Source organism: Stenella coeruleoalba (assembly GCF_951394435.1).
Source record: "Stenella coeruleoalba genome assembly, chromosome: 3".
Lineage (NCBI taxonomy): Eukaryota > Metazoa > Chordata > Mammalia > Artiodactyla > Delphinidae > Stenella > Stenella coeruleoalba.
In genome coordinates this window covers 106915449-106935525 of record NC_137148.1, presented here as the reverse complement: position 1 = coordinate 106935525, position 20077 = coordinate 106915449, and the positions used below count along the sequence as shown (strand labels likewise).

At 37.1% G+C, this 20077-nt stretch overlaps 1 protein-coding gene across 1 annotated transcript in view; it reads right to left on the bottom strand.

Moving 5' to 3' along the window:
* ADAMTS19 (ADAM metallopeptidase with thrombospondin type 1 motif 19) overlaps nucleotides 1-20077 on the bottom strand; it is a 280168-nt gene that overhangs the window by 84715 nt on the left and 175376 nt on the right. The window contains exons 14-16 of the mRNA XM_079916812.1: nucleotides 11653-11780; nucleotides 7454-7574; nucleotides 679-759 (exon numbers count right to left, since the gene is read on the bottom strand). Coding sequence (XP_079772938.1) covers nucleotides 679-759; nucleotides 7454-7574; nucleotides 11653-11780 — 330 coding nt within the window. The remainder of the gene's footprint in view (nucleotides 1-678; nucleotides 760-7453; nucleotides 7575-11652; nucleotides 11781-20077) is intronic.

The window sequence follows — 20077 nt, the reverse complement described above, 5'->3', positions numbered from 1 at the left end:
TATGGTGGTGACCATTTCATAATGTATGCATATGTCAAAGCACTATGCAGTATACCTGAAACTACATAATAATGCAAGTCAACTTTTTCTATTAAAATTTTTTTAAAAAATACTTTCTTCATAAACGAGTACACCTGAAGTGAGGCAAAAGAGAGCATTGTCTTCCATTAAAAGGGGAAGTCCTTTTAGTACATAGAAATTTTTTTAAGAATCCCACAAGATTTCCAAATTATAGAGCAATCATTATATATATATATACACACACATTGATGTATGCATTTGCACATGCAGTAAACATGAATATGTATACATTTATGTTCATGAATATATGAAATAAATATATTTATTAAATATGTATATATATATATATATATATATATATGAAATAAAACATACCCAAATCCCCCAATGAGTGTTTGTTTCCCAACATGGACTAACATGAGGAAGTAATTTATAACACCCACCGCCACCAAACACAGAGACAACCAGATTGCTTTTGCTCCTGGGAAGCCCCTGGGAGGGAAGGAAAAAATTCCTACTTGATATGACAAGAGGTGCTTCCTGGGAAATTCAAACATGTAACTAGAAACACACTAAAGTCTTGGGCATAAGAGCACTCTCAGGGCAGGGCAGCTAAGCTTGGACTTGCATGGGCTCTGCGTCTGTAACACAGGTTACCTAAGTAGCTGTGTGCCGGCTTTTCCTCCACAATTTTGATTCTTCTTGCTCCAGCAGGTATCACCAACACTTCTACATAACCTGTAAGAATCAATAAAACATGAAATACTTCTTGAGTTTTTTCTAATTCTTCTTTTCTTCATTGACTTGCCCTATCTCTCTTTTGGTTTTGGCTTTTGCTGTGATACTTCAATACCTATGTAAAGAAAAAAAATTATGTATAAAAGCTGTCATAAGTTCAAGTGGAGAAGTTTCTTGGAAAAATGTTGAGAATACAACGCTATCAAGAGCAAGTAGGTGACTGTAAAGCTCCCTGACAGCTTATGAATTATGAGGTGAGAAAAAAGCACAACAGGACAGCCTGGTTAGAAACACAGTGAATCTTGGAACAGAGCAAACAGCCTTAAGTTCTGCTCATGGAACTCCTTTAAGTTAGAAAGTGGGTGGAAGGAGCAAACACAGCTGGAGAGCATACAGATGGCGGATGTCTGGTCCCTGAAGTTGTTGAGTATAGGACAAGAGAGACCAAGCCCTCTCTGGAAGATTAGCCAAGGGTTTTGAATCTGGGGCTGGAGAGAAGTGTAATAAGGCCACACCAAGCAATCTGGTGTCACCCTGGAAGGTGTCAGACGGCTAGGAGCAAGATACAATTAGGTGTTTCTTAGGAAATATTCTTCAGCAGTGGTTAGGAATGTAATGCCTGAAGTGAAATAAGACGGTAAGATAAAGCTGGATAGAAGAGAAAGTGTGCATAAAAAGTCAAAATCAAGACTTCATTTGGTACAGAAAAGACAGCAGATGCCAACTTTTGGCTTAATAGTTATGCTTTAAAATTATAGTAAAATAACATTTAATAGTCTTCTTAGTACTTCTGTGTAGCTACATACAGCCCTGATAAAAGTCTAATTTCAAAGCTACGTTAAAAAGGTATAACAGCTAATCCCAGAGTTGTCTCCTGTTGATCAATAATTCAAATTCCTGAAACTGTTGACAGTTATTTGGTGTTTACCAAAAGGTAACAGACACCCCACCTGGTGGTAGTGTCCGGGATTAGAGGTCTGTGCTTTTCAAATCAACATTTCCATTAGCAAATAATACTTACTCAATTTAACCATTTTTAGTAACACCAAATCATACAAGCACTTCCACTTTGTTATATGAACACAATATGCAGCAATGAAAATGGAAACAAATGTTTACTGTCTATTGGTATATTGAAGTAAGGTAAGAAGGTCTGTGTACTCAATGAGCTTATAATTGAATCAAGACAAGGCACAAATATCTTACATAAAAACGACTTAAATAAAACTTCCAAATTTATGTTAAAAAGATCATATTCAAAATAGTTTAATTCCCTGCTGAAGAATGTAAATCAATGTTGTTTAAACTGTCCCCCTTCTCTGATCACGTCAATACTCAAAAGTTTCGCTGCTATTTTAACTCACAGAAGTGGGATTTTTTTTCTTTTAAGCGGTTATATACATTACTTATGTTTGAGAAACACTGGCATCAGCAGGAGTCACAATGATTCAGAGGAGAGAACATTTCATATAGTCAAGGAAAGCTTCATAAAGAAGCAGATAGATTAACTGTCTTTGAAGAACGTATAGAATTTGGATATACAGGTGACCCTTGAACAATGCAGGGGTTAAGGGCACTGATCTTCCATGCAGTAAAAAATCTGAGTATAATAAATAGTGCACCCTCTGTATCCGTGGTTCTACATCCGTGGATTCAAACAACTGCAGGTCGTGTGGTACTATAGTATTTACTATTTTTAAAAATCCACATATAAGTGGACCAATGCAGTTCAAACCTTTGTTATTTAAGAGTCAACTACATATAGAAAAAGAATGAGTTCACTGAATGTAAAGAAAAGTAACATAGTAAGTGGTATTTTTAGGACCACAGAAATATAATAATTCTGACAGAATGAGAAGGTGTAAGAACTTGGCTATATTAGGAGAGTTTAAATGCATGCCCAGGACACTGAATTTATCCATTTGAAGCTACTGAACATTCTACAGCAAGGAATGTGGTAGTTAGATACCAGCTTGGAGAGGCTTTATCTGACAGCAGTATGCAAGATGCCCAGCGATATAGTTGTAGATAACAGTGTCAGGAGGCTAATGTAAAAATCCAGGAGTGCTAGAGGCTAAGGTAGAAAAACCAGAAGGCATAGTAAAGAAAACAAATTCTGAATTTGAGAACCAATAGAAAGTGGGGAAATAAACATTGAACACAATTCTTCATTATTATGTGCAAATGCAGCCATCGTTTATAGGAACATGGAAGTCAAGTTTGGGCAATAATCTGATGTTTGGCTTTGCAATTTGTTTTTAACAAAACAGTATAACACACTAGTAAAAATATCCAGTAAGAACTCTGGAACTTCTGCAACTCCAGGAAAAGGTCAGCCTGTTGAAGTACCTTTGTGAGGCAGTAATTTAAGCCATGAGAGTTAACGGAGAAACCTGAGAGACAGGAGAAGTCAAGGATGCAACCTCGGTGACAGTTATGTTTTTTTTTTTTAATTTGTTTATTTAATTTATTTATTTTTGGCTGCATTGGGTCTTCATTGCTGTGTGCGGGCTTTCTCTAGCTGCAGCGAGTGGGGGCCACTCTTTGTTGCGGTGTGTGGGCTTCTCACTGTGGTGGCTTCTCTTGTTGCAGAGCATGGACTCTAGGCACGCAGGCTCAGTAGTTGTGGCTTGCGGGCTCTCGAGCACAGGCTCAGTAGTTGTGGTGCATGGGCTTAGCTGCTCCACAGGATGTGGGATTTTCCTGGACCAGGGCTCAAACCCATATCTCCTGCATTGGCAGGCAGATTCTTAACCACTGTGCCACCAGGGAAGCCCTATGGTTTTTAACAGAGAGACTGAAAAAAAAAAATTAGGAAAGAATACAGAGAAGGAATAATCATGAGAGGTAGAGATCTGGCTATTTTGATGTAGTAGGATCTTATGAATTAGAATATTTTAAAAAGAATTGTTGGTGCAAAAAGCTGTACAGACATCAAAGAGAAAGGTGACCAAGGAGAGCCCATTGGATGTCACAATCAAGAGGTAACTGTTCATCTCTGAGCAAATAAATTTAGTAATGTGTTTGGAGAAGATGATAAGTTTCAGGATGTTGAAAAAGAAGAGTAGATAGAGAAAAGTAGAGGAGAGGTAGTAACTGTAAATTCCTGTTTGAGTTTAGCAGGAAACCCAGAGGTATGTTGTATTTTAGGACAACAGTTACGTATAAGTTTATAGTAATATCTATATACTACAGATAGTATAGAGCAATATAGAGCAATATATAATATAGAGCAATTATTCAATTGAAAAGGCTTGGAGGACAGGTGAGTTAGATTAAGTTTAAAGAAGAAAGAGAGGAAGAAGAATATTAAGCAAAGACATCTGAAGAGGGATAGCCGAAGACTGAGGCTCTAGATACTTTTCAGTAAATAGGCCATTTAGCACAATTGAGAATGCACATTTTTAAAAGAAGTGAATATACGAGTGGTTACTGCTGAGCTCAGAAGCTGAAATAAAACCTGTGATGTCAAGGTCATAAATTTGATCCTCACGTTGGACAGTTTGCTTTGTACATAGGAAGATCCTATTTCATAACCAGAGATCCCATTCTTAATCAGCCATCTTAAAATGCCCAAAGTAATCATTATCTTCTCGGTAGTATTAATGATAAATGCCACATTTTGATCAACTGCTATGTGCTAGTCACAATTATAGATAATTTATTTCATTTAGCCATAATGATACCATCTAAGGTAGATATTTAATAGATTGGAAAATAAAGGTAGAGAAAAAAACTGCCTTTTTCAAGACTTCCTTGTTAGTAATTAGCTGACGCAAGGTTTGAACTCAGATCTGTCTGATTCCAGCTATGGCCTGCTGCTACTATTTCACAGGGTAGAATACATGACACTATGACTCTCTTACTGCTGTGGCAAACATACAAATAAAAAGCCTAAGAGCATGTGTTCCTTGTACAGGATTAGTATCATCATCTCTTGTACTAGGAATAACAGGTTTTATGCCCACCTTCTTCGAAATGTAGATTGATAACTATATAGTTGCACAAGTGGTCAAATATACAACTTACCTTTAAAAATCCCTTAAAAAATTATCCCCTGGCCAGGCAAGTTCCAATGAAAGACATGATAAATGTACAAAGGAAAAAGAATTCTCTTCTTAAGTTGATTTTCTAGCTCCAACAAAAATGATTTAGCAAACTCTAAATAGAGCACAGGGACTGAAAACACCCACACGTGTCTGCACATGTGTTACTCATACAATATATACAGTGTGCATGGCCAACTGGACCAAATAAGGCTACAATTCCTTCAAGAAATTTTAGGAAGTCCATAAACTACAAGGATAAAATTGTCTCAAGAGAAATGAATACCACATTCCTAAAGTCACAAGTAAATGAAGCCCACGATATAATTAAGGACTCATACAGATTTGTATTTTTTAAAGTCGTAACAATATAATGTTCCATTATTAATTAAATTAACAAATGTTAATGGATCACACACTATACTGGTCATTGGGAATAGGGTATTCAACAACAGTAGCCATGATACTTTTCCTCACTGATCTTTAAAATCTAGCAGGAAAGACCAAAGGGTGTAAAATTAGAAAATTACCATACAACTGAACCGTACAGATACAAATACGGTAAGAATCACTAAAGTAGTTGGTGATAGGAGGTAGAGGTTGTTCAGGGAACACTTCATTGAAGAAGTGACATTTGAACTGAGATCTAAGTGACATCTAGGAATTAACCAGGCAAAGCTAAGGGGAAGCTAACACAACAATATTTTTAAATGCAAGGTGCTAGAGGGAGCATGGTCAGTTTGAGCGTCTGTAACAGATCTGGTGGCTGCAGCTTAGAGAAGGAAAGTGACCTTGGTGTGAGATGATGCCAGAGAGACAAGTAGGAACAACACCATACAGGGCCCTATGGTCCAAGTTAAGAATTCTAGTCTCTTCCCTGTAAGCAATGTTAAACTAGCAGAGAGTTGCAAGGAAGACAGATTGTTGTAAGGAAGTAACATTATTCGTCTCTGATATTCCCAATATCGTAGGCATTTTAGACATTTTCCAAGTAACATATGTCATTAATATAACTTACAAACAAACTAATAAACAAAAGTAGAAATTAAAGTGCAATAAAAACAAAGGAGATTTGAATTAGGAATCTGGGGGGAAAATGTATCCACCTAACTGCAGTCAGAATGAACCGCATTACTGATTTTTAACTGTTATTTCTGTTGTCAATGCTTAGTTTAAAAATTAAGTGTTATTACAACTAAGAAACAGGTCCAGTGCTGAATGTGCATCGGTATTCTTCAGTGAACTGTTTCCATGCAAATTAAGTAACTATGCAGGAATAGTCTTCAAAAATTCTAGTGTCTTTAAATCTCTTCAGTCTTTCAGACTTGATTTGAACTTCTGCACTATAAAAACGTCTCCCATCACAATCAGGCTGAAAAGCTTATTATAATTGCACTTAGGTGAAAGTATAAGAGCCTGTTACAGCTCCATCTGACTATTCTAAATGAGTTCTGACAGATTTTGACGTGTAGGACCTGTCACCTTTTTTCACAGCTTTGGAGATTGAGATTTTGATCTGCAATTTACCCTGGGCCTTAGTTATTTTTAGGCTTCAAGTTCTTCAAGCTCACTTATCTTTTATTCTGCTGGGGCCTAGAGAAAGGTTATATTCAGCTTTTGAGGGCTGTGTCTAATTTTCTTTTGTGAAGGATTTTTTAAAATCTAGAATGAACTCAGTCTGCTTGATTATTCAAATATAAATGGCTTATTCTTTGTATCAAAACAAATACATATTTTTAGGTCAGGTCTTGGTATTTGAACAAGAAATGTAAAAAAGGAAAAAGTTGATGTATGTAATGTAAGAATATGAATGATAATGAAAATTGAATCATAAATACTAAGATAGTTCAATAGATAGATGTCTAGGTAAGACACTAACGTGAACATAGAAATGTCTGCTTCCTCTCCGTAAGCTTGAGGGCTTCAGTATAAAGCATTTTCTGTATATAAAGCTTATTGGTGGGTTATTATATTTCAGTACAGATATCACTTTTTGTTGTGGATCACCTTAAAATTCACACTACATAGATCAATCATCATCAGTTCATCCTCATATCCCCTGAGTATTAGTATTTATAGATGAGGAAAGACAACAAGAGAGGACATGTTCCCTCTCTTACTATATCTGGAACATCAGCCCACATCTTCTGACTCCCTGTTATAGTTTCCAACATGCTACATTGCTATAGACTCTCTCTTTTAAAAAATTAATTCCTTTTGAATTTAGTAAAAACATTAGGAAAAAAATAAAGAAAATGGAAAGCTGAAAACCTGAAGACTAATACTCTCAATAGTTGCTTCAGGCTGTTACAGATCATCATTCTCTGTTAGACATCAATAATTTGCATTGGAGGATAAGGTCTGTAGAAACCTGATAACATTAGCCAATGCAAATTAGATTATTCCCTTGCTGCTCCAATTTATTAAATGCACAACAAATGATTTCATGTTTTCAGTATTGGGAAATGGGCTTGTTAGAATTTCTGGCTCATATCACATGTACTGTATGTCATTGCAAAAAATCATTCAATACCCATTACAAAAGTCTTCAACAGAATCAGAACTGTCATTTCTAAGTTAAGTTCAATGTAATCTGTCCCCAGAGATTATTTGGATTGTTAACCTTGAAAAAATAAAACAATAATCACCTGCTCCTCTGGTGTGATTAAAATCTCCTTTAATGATTTTGCATGATTTTCCATTGCCATTGCATACACCACAATGATCTTCCCTTGCAAGAGACCCTAATAAACCATCACAGCCAACTTTCTGCAACAAGAGAATGACAGTACATCATAAAATGAGCTTTTTCTTCTTTTCTCTTTTAACCACTACTTTAGGACAAACCCAGTCTCTACAAACTGGACATATTTATTTTACAAACTAATAAAATGCCATATTCTCTGGTGCAAACTAATACAGCAAGCTCATGTCAAATAATACCACCTGTAAATTGTCCAAAGTAGGGTAGTGATAAAAGTATTTTTCTTATATTAAGAATTAAATGGTATCCTAAAGCAATCTGGAAAACTATTATTGAGACAAATGCAATTTACATAAATCCCAAAGGAAGTCACATTTCTATTAAATATAACATGATAAATCTAATTCATTCTACTCAACATAGAACAGATAAGCTTCACCGTATGGATGGGTGGCTTCACTCCTAAAGTGGTTGAAGAGGAGATGCTGAGTATTAAATATTAACTCTGTGGAAACCAAATATAAATGTTTACATTCATTACAGTTCACCAATAAACTTCTATCCCCAACTTCTTTGGCATCTAACGCATGAGTGAGTAAGAATTGCTCACAACCTATGGTTGCTATAAGAAAACAGTAACAGTGGGATAATTAATTTTTATATGTTCCCAGAAGAATGATGTTAATATGAATCTTCTTAGATTAAATCATTGACTCTTTTCTAGTGAATAATGTTGGTCTCCCTTTGATGTTCAGAAAATATGATACTTTGCAAAGTTGTGCATACTCAAAGTGCATAAGTTAATGTCTGTACTGTCAGAAATAAATGGTAGAATTATACCATCACCCCTAATCAAGAAGAAGCTGCAAGACTGACTGATGTTACATCCATTTATAACAAGTTACAATTATTTAAATAAATTTTTTAAATATCACATAAAACAGAAAAACAACCAGGGTCTTTTTCTGTGGTTGGTGTCGGTGGTGTTGGGTGTGGGAAGGAGCAGGTTATAAAATGCAGCTGCAGGATGAATATCCCAAGAAAGCAAAAATCGCATTAAACCTGCATAATACAGCATCCTTTCCCTTTGTCATGAGGGTGTGTATCAGTGTCAAGAAGTAGACAAAACAATGTAATAGTGGAGAACTCTGACCAGCGAATCAAAGCTTATTCAGGGAGAAATGAAGAGAATGTTTCTGGATGAAAGAGGCGGTCACCGCAGGAAATTCTCAAAATACAACAAAGATATGGTCAGAGTTCACTGATCAGGAGCCATGAAAAGACCTGAGAGTCCTGGGGTTAAAGAAAAAGTCTCTCCTTCATGTACAAATGAGGAGAAAATTTAGAGTAGAGTTTAGAGTGATTTTGAAATGATAAAAAGTGCCTTTATTGCTCTATCCCTAGCATCCGACTTGTTTCTCAGCAAATATAATAAACTTGATAAATAGTAGTTAAATGATTGAATAAATTAGTACCTCGTTGTCTCTTAGTTTTTTGTAACCCTTGTAACTGGGATAGTATAAGTTTGTAAAATCTAAAATAAAAGGCAGGGGTAGACATAATGCCATGGCTCAATAATCACGTAAGCTTAAAATAAGAATCAAAGAGTTAGTATTTTGTAACTGGTAGCCTCAAGTATCCACACTTATCGAAATATGCTCACATAACTCTAAAAGTTGAGGATGAATGACTTGGAAAAGACAATACTGTTTAACTGGTGGCAGGTACCTGAAGTACCAATGGCAGGCTGGAGACTGGCAGGTACCATGATAATACAGAGGAGAGTTTTCTCTATCCTCTTCCAGGATAGAAATGCCAGGGAGCCAAACTGGGTCACCAGGAGAAAGCTGTCTATTTTCAATTGCCCTCCTTAGTCCACTCACCAAGTTTAGAATTCTACATTCAACTTCAATGGTGTATGTTTTATGATAAAAATAAAACACTCTAGCCAAACCCAGTATACAGAGGGTTGTCAGAAACAAAAAAGGAAGCATGCTTTTAATTATACTGAAAGACAGAATGAAGCATGTTAGTTAAAAAGCCAGAATCTTGAAGTATTCCAATGCTGTCAGAAGTTACAACTCATTTCACAGAACTTTAATTATAATCATCAGGTTCACATAACACTTATGCAGAATTTTTTGTTGTTGTTGCTGTTACTTTTATGTTTACCTAGGGACTCTATAAAAGATCTGGCTTACACAATACTGTTAAGTGAAAAGCACAGCAATGTAAGCTATTATATTTGGCATATAGAGTTAGGAAAATAATTTCTTTTGAAAAATAAATTCGTTTAAGTCATATACTAATCTGACATTTACGTAAAATGATAAAATAAAGATAAAAGTTTTAATTGCACAACATACAGTTTTGAAAACAAAATATGTATAGATAAATAATTGCAATGATTTTTAAATAGACAAATGAAAAATTATATTTCAGGCTACTGCCATATTCTATTAAAGAATAAAGGAAATTAATATGTAATTATAAGACTGTCTCTTATACCAATTATACTGCATGATTCTACGCTTTAAATGTTAGAGCATGATGGCAAAATAAAGAACCTGAGAGCTGCTAAAGCATTTAAGTTTCACGATGTTTCCAAGTTTTTATCCAGAAGTCTATAGACTTCTATTGGACCACAGATTGATCCATCCATAGCTTGTAATTGTTTTCAAATTTTGGAGCATGTGTGCACATGCGTGTGTGTGCATGTGTGGTCAGGTATGCGCTTTTTATAGGAAGAAACCAAAACTTTTATCAAATTCTCAAAGGAGTGTATTGCACAAAAAAGTCAATGACCACTGGCCTGCCTATTTCATTTTACAGATTAATGGACACATACATATTTTAAGTGATTTTCCCGAGAACACAGTTTCCTAGTGGTTGTCGTGGATTCAGTCCTCCTCCACTCAGATACCTCTTTTATTACTAAAGGATGTACATATTTTCCTTCCACGCCTGGGAAATTTATCAGCTGATGGCTCTTAGCCTTCAGCCCTGTTCAGAAAATGGCTAGCCTAAAGAAATCTGCGTTTCCCAAGATCACATCCCCCTCATCCCCTGGGACAGCTTGTATCCAAACACTAGTAGATAATGGGGGTTAAAAAGGTCTGGTTTTCTCACCCCAAATGGGGACAACTTTGAAGAGCCATCCCAGCCACAATGCTCCTCACACGGTCAGCTGACATCTTGTGACTGTACCAAGCCCAAATGCTCCCTGTGCTCAGTCCTGCCTCCTTCCCGCTCTGCATACATGTTGATCATGAAAACACCTGGTATTATACTTCCTGCATAATAATCTTCCAGGGGAAGCCAACCTGAGACAGTGGCAGACCTGTAACTAGCAACTTCAAAGCTTTAGCGTTTGATCTTTCCACTACACTATTCATATTCATTTTAACAGAATGTCTCCTTTTTTTTTTTTTTTGCGGTACGCAGGCCTCTCACTGTTGTGGCCTCTCCCATTGAGGAGCACTGGCTCTGGACGCGCAGGCTCAGCGGCCATGGCTCACGGGCCCAGCCGCTCCGCGGCATGTGGGATCTTCCCGGACCGGCGCACGAACCCGCGTCCCCTGCATCGGCAGGCGGACTCTCAACCACTGCGCCACCAGGGAAGCCCAGAATGTCTCCTTTCTAATGATAAATAAAGAAAAGCACATAAATGCACATAGTAGATGGAGATTATTTTTAAAAAGAAATAGAAAGGCAAATGAAATGCTTAAGTATAATAAAAAATTGAATGTACATTTAGAAATCAGCTGATTCAAGAATGTTGATGATACTTTGAGTAATAAGACTGATTTTATAGGTTTTTGCCACATGGCTCAGTCTTGGACACAAGTCATGGAGAACTGGAGTGCTTGAGTTTCTGGTCTGGAATGCCCAAAGCCTCACAATTTTACACCTGTAATATGTACGTTACAGAATAAAATTTTCAGATTCTTTCAGCTAGTAATGAGTATTATATATTTTCTAGTCTGAACTCTTCATTATACAGATGAAGAAATGGACTTTCAAAGCAGATCAGACTTGCTGAAGATCACAGTTGAGGCAGAGCTTTCCACTGTACTGTGCAGCTGCTCGAAGGTCCCCCAATCCTCCCTCAGCATATATACTCTCCCTTTTGGAATGTCTTACCTGACACCTGCCATTTGCACAGATATCTAATCCCTGATATCCACAAGAAGTTCCATCCAACACTTTTTCTGATAGAAGAATAGGCTGTTCTTTTCCAACAGGAGAGCAAAACAAGGCACATGGTTTTTCTACATACAGAGTGGATAAAAATAAATGAACAAAATTTGTTCCATAAATATTTTTGCCTCAAGCTTTATTTTTCAGAACAGTTAGGAGTAAAAAAATATAATCTGATATTAACTGAGTAATGCACTATTAGAATATATAATACTAGAGGGTTATTATAAGTAGTAAATGAGACGATGCCTGAGCAAAAATAGGTATCCAATGAATATTAATCTCCTTCTTAAGAATTATGCCTTCAAATTATTTTTTAAATGTACCATTTTTTATTTTCTGGCACTAAACCTCTACCACACACAAACCAAGCATTCTTCGTGAAAAATATTTTGCATACTCCCATTTTTTGCTCGTATCTTTTGGCATGAAGTCATTTTAATTTTAAGAACATATCAGATTTCTGCCTATTTAAGATTTACTTTATTCATGAAGCCTCTCTTGATGTCTCACTTCTAAATTCCAATACATTAATTTAAAATCCTATGCATTTGGCATTTTCTAATTGAAAAATTAGTAAAGGGAGAAAGAAGAACTTCTAAGATGAACAATTCTTGTAAGATTTTCCATTGCGAGGATGTTTAGCAATGCAATACAATCCCATGAGAACATCCATTGGAATGCACAGTTGCTGAAGTGCTAGCTGGGACTCACCCTCTTCATTGCTTACTCAGAAAGCATGTCAGGATGTATGATGTTTAGGGTGAGAACTACAGTTCTAGGTAAAGAATTCTTGAATGGGTGGCAGTCACCTTCAGTGCTTCCTTAAACAATAAGGTAGGAGCGTTAGAGTTAAAACACTTGCCTATTAGGCTCAGTCAGAAAGTGGCAAAACAGTTTCAAAGTGCCGTTTCTATTTCTAAGCATACTGCAGAGGAGCTGTAGTATTTGGTAACACCGGTAGTAGGATATCCAAATCAGGAAACTTCAGAGCAATTTCCAGGCTACATTACTACTCTATTGGCTTGACACCAGTCAGGCCCTTTACTGTTTATTAAGCTCATACAAATAGAATGGAAGATAGTTTACAGTCTCTGACACTGATCTTCGCTTATGTCTTCAGTAAAGTTCCACGTATGCTGATGGCATTCTATAAATACCAAATAACAGCCAGAGGCATGGAACAGGGTATCACTTGGCAAAGAGAAGACAGAGAGTTAAATGAGCCTTCAGAATTGAACATTTCAAACAGTTTTCACATGTGGCTTCTGGATACTGGTCTGAACAATTTTGGGGAGTTGTACCATGGCCTTTAATGTGAATGGTTTTGAAATTTCCCTTTAAGATGCTATTATACGCAGCAATAAAGCAGTTCAGTGTGCTCTCACACCTCAAAGTAGGTTATGTTTATTCAGTGACTACTTACTATGTCATATCTTTGGAATTAAAAACAGCTGCTGTCATTGCAACACTTTAATAGTGACATATATATACAAACACACACACACACACACACACACACACACACACACACACACACCTCACTATTCTCTTTCTGGAGTTTTCACTGAAGAGAGGAGCAAACCAGATATAAGAATGATGTTGAAAGAAGTTAGTCTAGAATATTCCATTTACATTCTAAGCAAGAACTCAGATAAAAACGTTGTATTCCTCCTTTTACATATTGTCAATTTACTGTACTTACTTTAGCCTTATAGATGACATCAAAATTTGATACCAGTCTTCCTTCCTGGAGTACACCCTTGAGATTGTGACATTATAGTGATCCATGTAACATGCCAGTACTTGGCAGGCAGGCTCCGTCTTGATTTAAGAGACCACCCCTTTCCAAGGTATGCATTAAACATGGATTTCAGCCAAATTTCAGCACAGAGTATGCAAAATACCTGAATGTTAAAGCCATGCACCTTTTTTTCTCTAAAAATAAATGTTCACTACTGTATTGATACCTTATATTTAATTCTCTTAGCCAGAGATTCATGTGTTACCTAAAAAAACAGAAATAGCCACTTGCATTTTAAAGTATCGAAAACGGGGTTTTTAAAAGACTTGTATATTTCAATTTCTTCCGTATGGCTCTAATACATAAAAACTATTGTTGTGTCTTTTATTCATCATACAGACTGACATGTTTGATTGATACATGTCACAGAATTATCAAAAATGGTACCCTGCTAATTATATAAATATCTATTAAGGATCATTCTGATGATAAACAACACTTTATAAGAGTCAGGAGCTCCCTTAATTGTGATTTCAAACAGTTTTAATATTTTAAATTGGCCCCCATACAACTCTGATTTTCTTTTAAAATCTGGAGGGAACCTGTTTCCTATCTCTTATTTCACATGTGAGTAAACAGGTCTCAAATGAAGTAAATATTATCAAATCACACAGCCAGTTGGAGGCAGATGTAGAATTAACCCAGGATCAGATGATGATTTTCAGGATTTGAACTGTCATATTGACTTTATTTTTACCATGAAAAAATATTACTTATATACTTAAATTAATGCAACAAATATCGATCAGAAGCTTAATCACTGCCAGACAGTACACTAGGCACAGACAATAGAGGGAACAGAGATGCATTAAAATCTGCTTCAGCAGGGTCTTGTGGAGCACTTGGCAGGGGTGCGTATCCTATATGGAAGATCAGCGGGATTCTTTTTTCCTAGAGAACTTGTCATAAACTGAGTCCAGAAAATCAGTAGAAGTTTTCAAGGTAAATAAACGGGGAAAGAGATTAAAGCTTGAGAAAGAAAGGATATTGTGCCAAGAAACGTGCATATTTATAGGCCCAGAATTAAGAAAACATGATGTATCTGAGGGATGAAATGAAATTCGGCCTGGCCGTGCTGGAGATTACAGAAGGGAATGATGGAGATGAGGCCAGAGACGTTAAAGGGGGCAGGTCACAGTAATGGTCTTATAAACCAAGTAATAAAGTTTGAGATTGGTCCTGACAGCAACGGGATTTGTGGAAGGGTACTCCTTGGCACAGTGACTGATGGTTTTGGCCTTCAAAAAGGCCAGCCTGTCTGAAATGAGGAGTAGGGGCTGAAGGAGGGTCAGAGAGACAGTGAGGAAGCCGTTTGAAGAATCCAGGTCAGAGGTGGTGCAATCATGAACAAAGATGCTGGCAAACAAAGAAAGGTTTGGACAAATAGGGTGTGCTGATTGATTACAGGGGGATGGAGATTGAGGCAGAAGGATTCTGGCTTAGCTTGGTAATGAGGCTGATCATGATGCTATGCTCCATGAGAGAGCACAGTAAGAGGAGAGATGGTGGGAGTGAGAGAAAGGAAAAGGGGAAGGGGTATGTTGAACTTGAACCATGCTGAGTTAGAGATGAATGGGATGCTGAGTGGACAAGTTCATGCAACATAGGGGTAAACAGGTAAGGAGCTCAGGACAGAGAGATCTAGGTTGGAGATAAATGTTTGTGTGCCTTTAGCATTCGGATGATAAATAAAACCTAGTGAATAAGTAAGATTATGCCAAGAAGGACGTTTAGTGAGAAGAGGGGCCAGGATAGGTCACTACAGAAAATTCCCATAAGACATATCATTCTTTCACTAAATATTTATTAAGTGTCTACTCTGTTCAGATACTGCTTACAGTGCTAAACACATAGCGATGCATAAAATACAACTCTTGCTCTAACAATTATTATTTGAGGGGGGACATAAACAAGTAAAATAAAAATATTATGATAGATGATGATAAGGTCTGTGAAAAAAGAATAAAGCAGGGGAAGGAAAAGCACTGAGTCAATATTTATGAAAAGATCAGAAGGAGGTGAGAGAATGAATCATACTGCTATCTGGGAAAAGTAATTCACCAAAGAAAACAACAACTTCCAAGACACTAAGACAGAAGGGAGCCAGTGTGGTGGCAAGGTGTGATGCGGGCACAGTACAGCTGAACTTAGAGGGTAACAGGAAGCCAGGGAGCTGAGGACCTTAGAGACCATTAGAAGAATTTTGGACTTTTAGTGAGCTGGGAAGACACTGAAGGCTTCTGAATGGAAGAATAACATGACATGACTGACATTTTAAATGCATCACTCTGGCTATGTTGAGACTGAAGGAGGTATGAGGACACAGGCATAAAGAACAGTTAGAGATAGCAGAAGAAGAACTACAATCCTTGAGCCTGTGGAACAAAAACCACACTCACAGAAAGATAGACAAGATGAAAAGGCAGAGGGTTATGTACCAGATGAAGGAACAAGATAAAACCCCAGAAAAACAACTAAATGAAGTGGAGATAGGCAACCTTCCAGAAAAAAGAATTCAGAATAATGATAGTGAAGATGATCCAGGACCTTGGAAAAAGAATGGAGGCAAAGATTGAGAAGATGCAAGAAATGTTCAACAAAGATCTATAACAATTAAAGAACAAACAAACAGGGCTTCCCTGGTGGCGCAGTGGTTGGGAGTCCGCCTGCCGATGCAGGGGACACGGGTTCATGCCCCGGTTTGGGAGGGTCCCGCATGCCACGGAGTGGCTGGGCCCGTGAGCCATGGCCACTGAGCCTGTGCGTCTGGAGCCTGTGCTCTGTAGTGGGAGGGGCTGCAGCGGTGAGAGGCCTGCGTACCGCAAAAAAAAAAAAAAAAAAAAAGAACAAAAGAACAAACAAACAGAGATGAACAATACAATAACTGACATGAAAAATACACTAGAAGGAATCAATAGCAGAATAACTGAGGCAGAAGAATGGAAAAGTGACCTGGAAGACAGAATGGTGGAATTCATTGCTGTGGAACAAAATAAAGAAAAAAGAATGAAAAGAAATGAAGACAGCCTAAGAGACCTCTGGGACAACATTAAACGCAACAACATTCGCATTATAGGCATCCCAGAAGGAGAAGAGACAGAGAAACGACCCTAGAAAATATATGAAGAGATTATAGTCAAAAACTTCCCTAACATGGGAAAGGAAATAGCCACCCAAGTCCAGGAAGCGCAGAGAGTCCCATACAGGATAAACCCAAGGAGAAACATGCCGAGACACATAGTAATCAAATTGGCCGGCTTCCCTGGTGGTGCAGTGGTTGAGTCCACCTCCAGATGCAGGGGACATGGGTTCGTGCCCCGGTCTGGGAAGACCCTACATGCCATGGAGCGGCTGGGACTGTGGGCCATGGCTGCTGAGCCTGCGTATCCGGAGCCTGTGCTCCGCAATGGGAGAGGCCACAACAGTGAGAGGCCTGCGTACAGCAAAAAAAAAAAAAAAAAAGAGAAAAAAATTGGCAAAAATTAAAGACAAAGAAAAAATATTGAAGCAGCAAGGGAAAAAAGACAAATAACAAACAAGGGAACTCCCATAAGGTTAACAGCTGATCTCTCAGCAGAAACTCTACAAGCCAGAAGGGAGTGGCATGATATACTTAAAGTGATGAAAGGAAAGAACCTATAACCAAGATTACTTTACCCAGCAAGGATCTCATTCAGATTCGATGGAGAAATCAAAAGGTTTACAGACAAGCAAAAGCTAAGAGAATTCACCACCAACAAACCAACTCTACAACAAATGCCAGAGGAACTTCTCTAAGTGGAAAGCAAAGAGAAGAAAAGGACCTACAAAACCAAACCCAAAACAATTAAGAAAATGATAATAGGAAGATACATATTGATAATCACCTTAAATGTGAATGGATTAAATGCTCCAACAAAAGACACAGGTTTCCTGAATGGATACAAAAACAAGACCCATATATATGCTGTCTACAAGAGACCCACTTCAGACCTAGGGACACATACAGACTGAAAGTGAGGGGATGGAAAAATATATTCCATGAAAATGGAAATCAAAAGAAAGCTGGAGTAGCAATACTCATATCAGATAAACTTTAAAATAAAGAATGTTACAAGAGACAAGGAAGAACACTACATAATGATCAAGGGATCAATCTAAGAAGAAGATATAACAATTATAAATATATATGTACCCAACATAGGAGCACCCAATACATAAGACAAATGCTAACAGCTATAAAAGAGGAAATGGACAGTAACACAATAATAGTGGGGGACTTTAACACCTCACTTACACCAATGGACAGATCATCGAAACAGAAAAGTAATAAGAAAACACAAACTTTAAATGACACAATAGACCAGATAGATTTAATTGACATTTATAGGACATTCCATCCAAAAACAGCAGATTACACTTTCGTCTCAAGGGCGCACAGAACATTCTCCAGGATAGATCACATCTTGGGTCACAAATCAAGCCTCAGTAAATTTTAGAAAACTGAAATCATATCAAGCATCTTTTCTGACCACAACGCTATGAGATTAGAAATCAATTACAGGGAAAAAATCGTAAAAAACACAACCACATGGAGGCTAAACAATACGTTATTAAATAACCAAAAGATCACTGAGGAAATCAAAGAGGAAATCAAAAAATACCTAGAGACAAATGACAAAGAAAACACGAAAATCCAAAACCTATGGGATGCAGCAAAAGCAGTTCTAAGAGGGAAGTTTATAGCTATACAAGCCTACCTCAAGAAACAAGAAAAATCTCAAAAAACAATCTAACGTTACACCTAAAGGAACGAAAGAAAGAAGAACAAACAAAACCCAACGTTAGCAGAAGGAAAGAAATCATAAAGATCAGAGCAGAAATAAATGAAAGAGAAACAAAGAAAACAATAGCAAAGATCAATAAAAATAAAATCTGGTACTTTGAGAAGATAAACAAAATTGATAAACCATTAGCCAGACTCATCAAGAAAAAGGGAGAGGACTCAAATCAATAAAATTAGAAATGAAAAAGAAGAAGTTACAACAGACACCGCAGAAATACAAAGCATCCTAAGAGACTACTACAAACAACTCTATACCAATAAAATGGACAACCTGGAAGAAATAGACAAATTCTTAGAAAGGTATAACCTTCCAAGGCTAAAACAGGAAGAAAGAGAAAATATGAACAGACCAATCACAAGTAATAAAATTGAAACTGTGATTAAAAATCTTCCAACAAACAAAAGTCTGGGAGCAGATGGCTTCACAGGTGATTTCTATCAAACATTTAGAGAAGCGCTAACACCCATCCTTCTCGAACTCTTCCAAAAATTGCAGAGGAAGGAACACTCCCAAACTCACTCTACGAGGGCACCATCACCCTGATACCAAAACCAGACAAAGATACTACAAAAAAAGAAAATTACAGACCGATATCACTGATGAATATATATGCAGAAATCCTCAATAAAATACTAGAAAACAGAATCCAACAACACATTAAAAGGATCATACACCATGATCAAGTGGGATTTATCCCAGGGATGCAAGGATTCTTCAGTATACTCAAATCAATCAATGTGATACACCATATTAACAAACTGAAGAATAAAAACCATATGATCCTCTCAATAAATGCAGAAAAAGCTTTTGACAAAATTCAACACCCATTTATGATTAAAAAAACTCACCAGAAAGTGGACATAGAGGGGACCTACCTCAACGTAATAAAGACCATATACGACAAACCCCCAGCAAACATCATTCTCAATGGTGAAAAACTGAAAGGATTTCCTCTAAGATCAGGAATAATACAAGGATGTCCACTCTCACCACTATTATTCAACAAGTTTTGGAAGTCCTAGCCACGGCAATCAGAGAAGAAAAGGAAATAAAAGGAATACAAACTGGAAAAGAAAAAGTAAAACTGTCACTGTTTGCAGGTGACATGATACTATATATAGAGAATCCTAAAGATGCCACCAGAAAACTACTAGAGCTAATCAATGAATTTGGTAAAGTTGCAGGATACAAAATTAATGCACAGAAATCTCTTGCATTCCTAAACACTAATGATGAAAAATCTGAAAGAGAAATTAAGGAAACACTCCCATTTACCACTGCAACAAAAAGAATAAAATACCTAGGAATAAACCTACCTAGGGAGACAAAAGACCTGTATGCAGAAAACTATAAGACACTGATGAAAGAAATTAAAGATGATACCAACAGATGGAGAGATATACCATGTTCTTGGACTGGAAGAATCAATATTGTGAAAATGACTCTACTACCCAAAGCAATCTACAGATTCAATGCAATCCCTATCAAATTACCAATGGCAATTTTTACGGAACTAGAACAAAGAATCTTAAAATTTGTATGGAGACACAAAAGACGCCGAATAGCCAAAGCAGTCTTGAGGGAAACGGAGCTGGAGGAATCAGACTCCCTGACTTCAGACTATACTACAAAGCTATAGTAATCAAGACAATATGGTACTGGCACAAAAACAGAAATACAGATCAATGGAACAAGAGAGAAAGCCCAGAGATAAACCCACGCACCTACGGTTAACCAA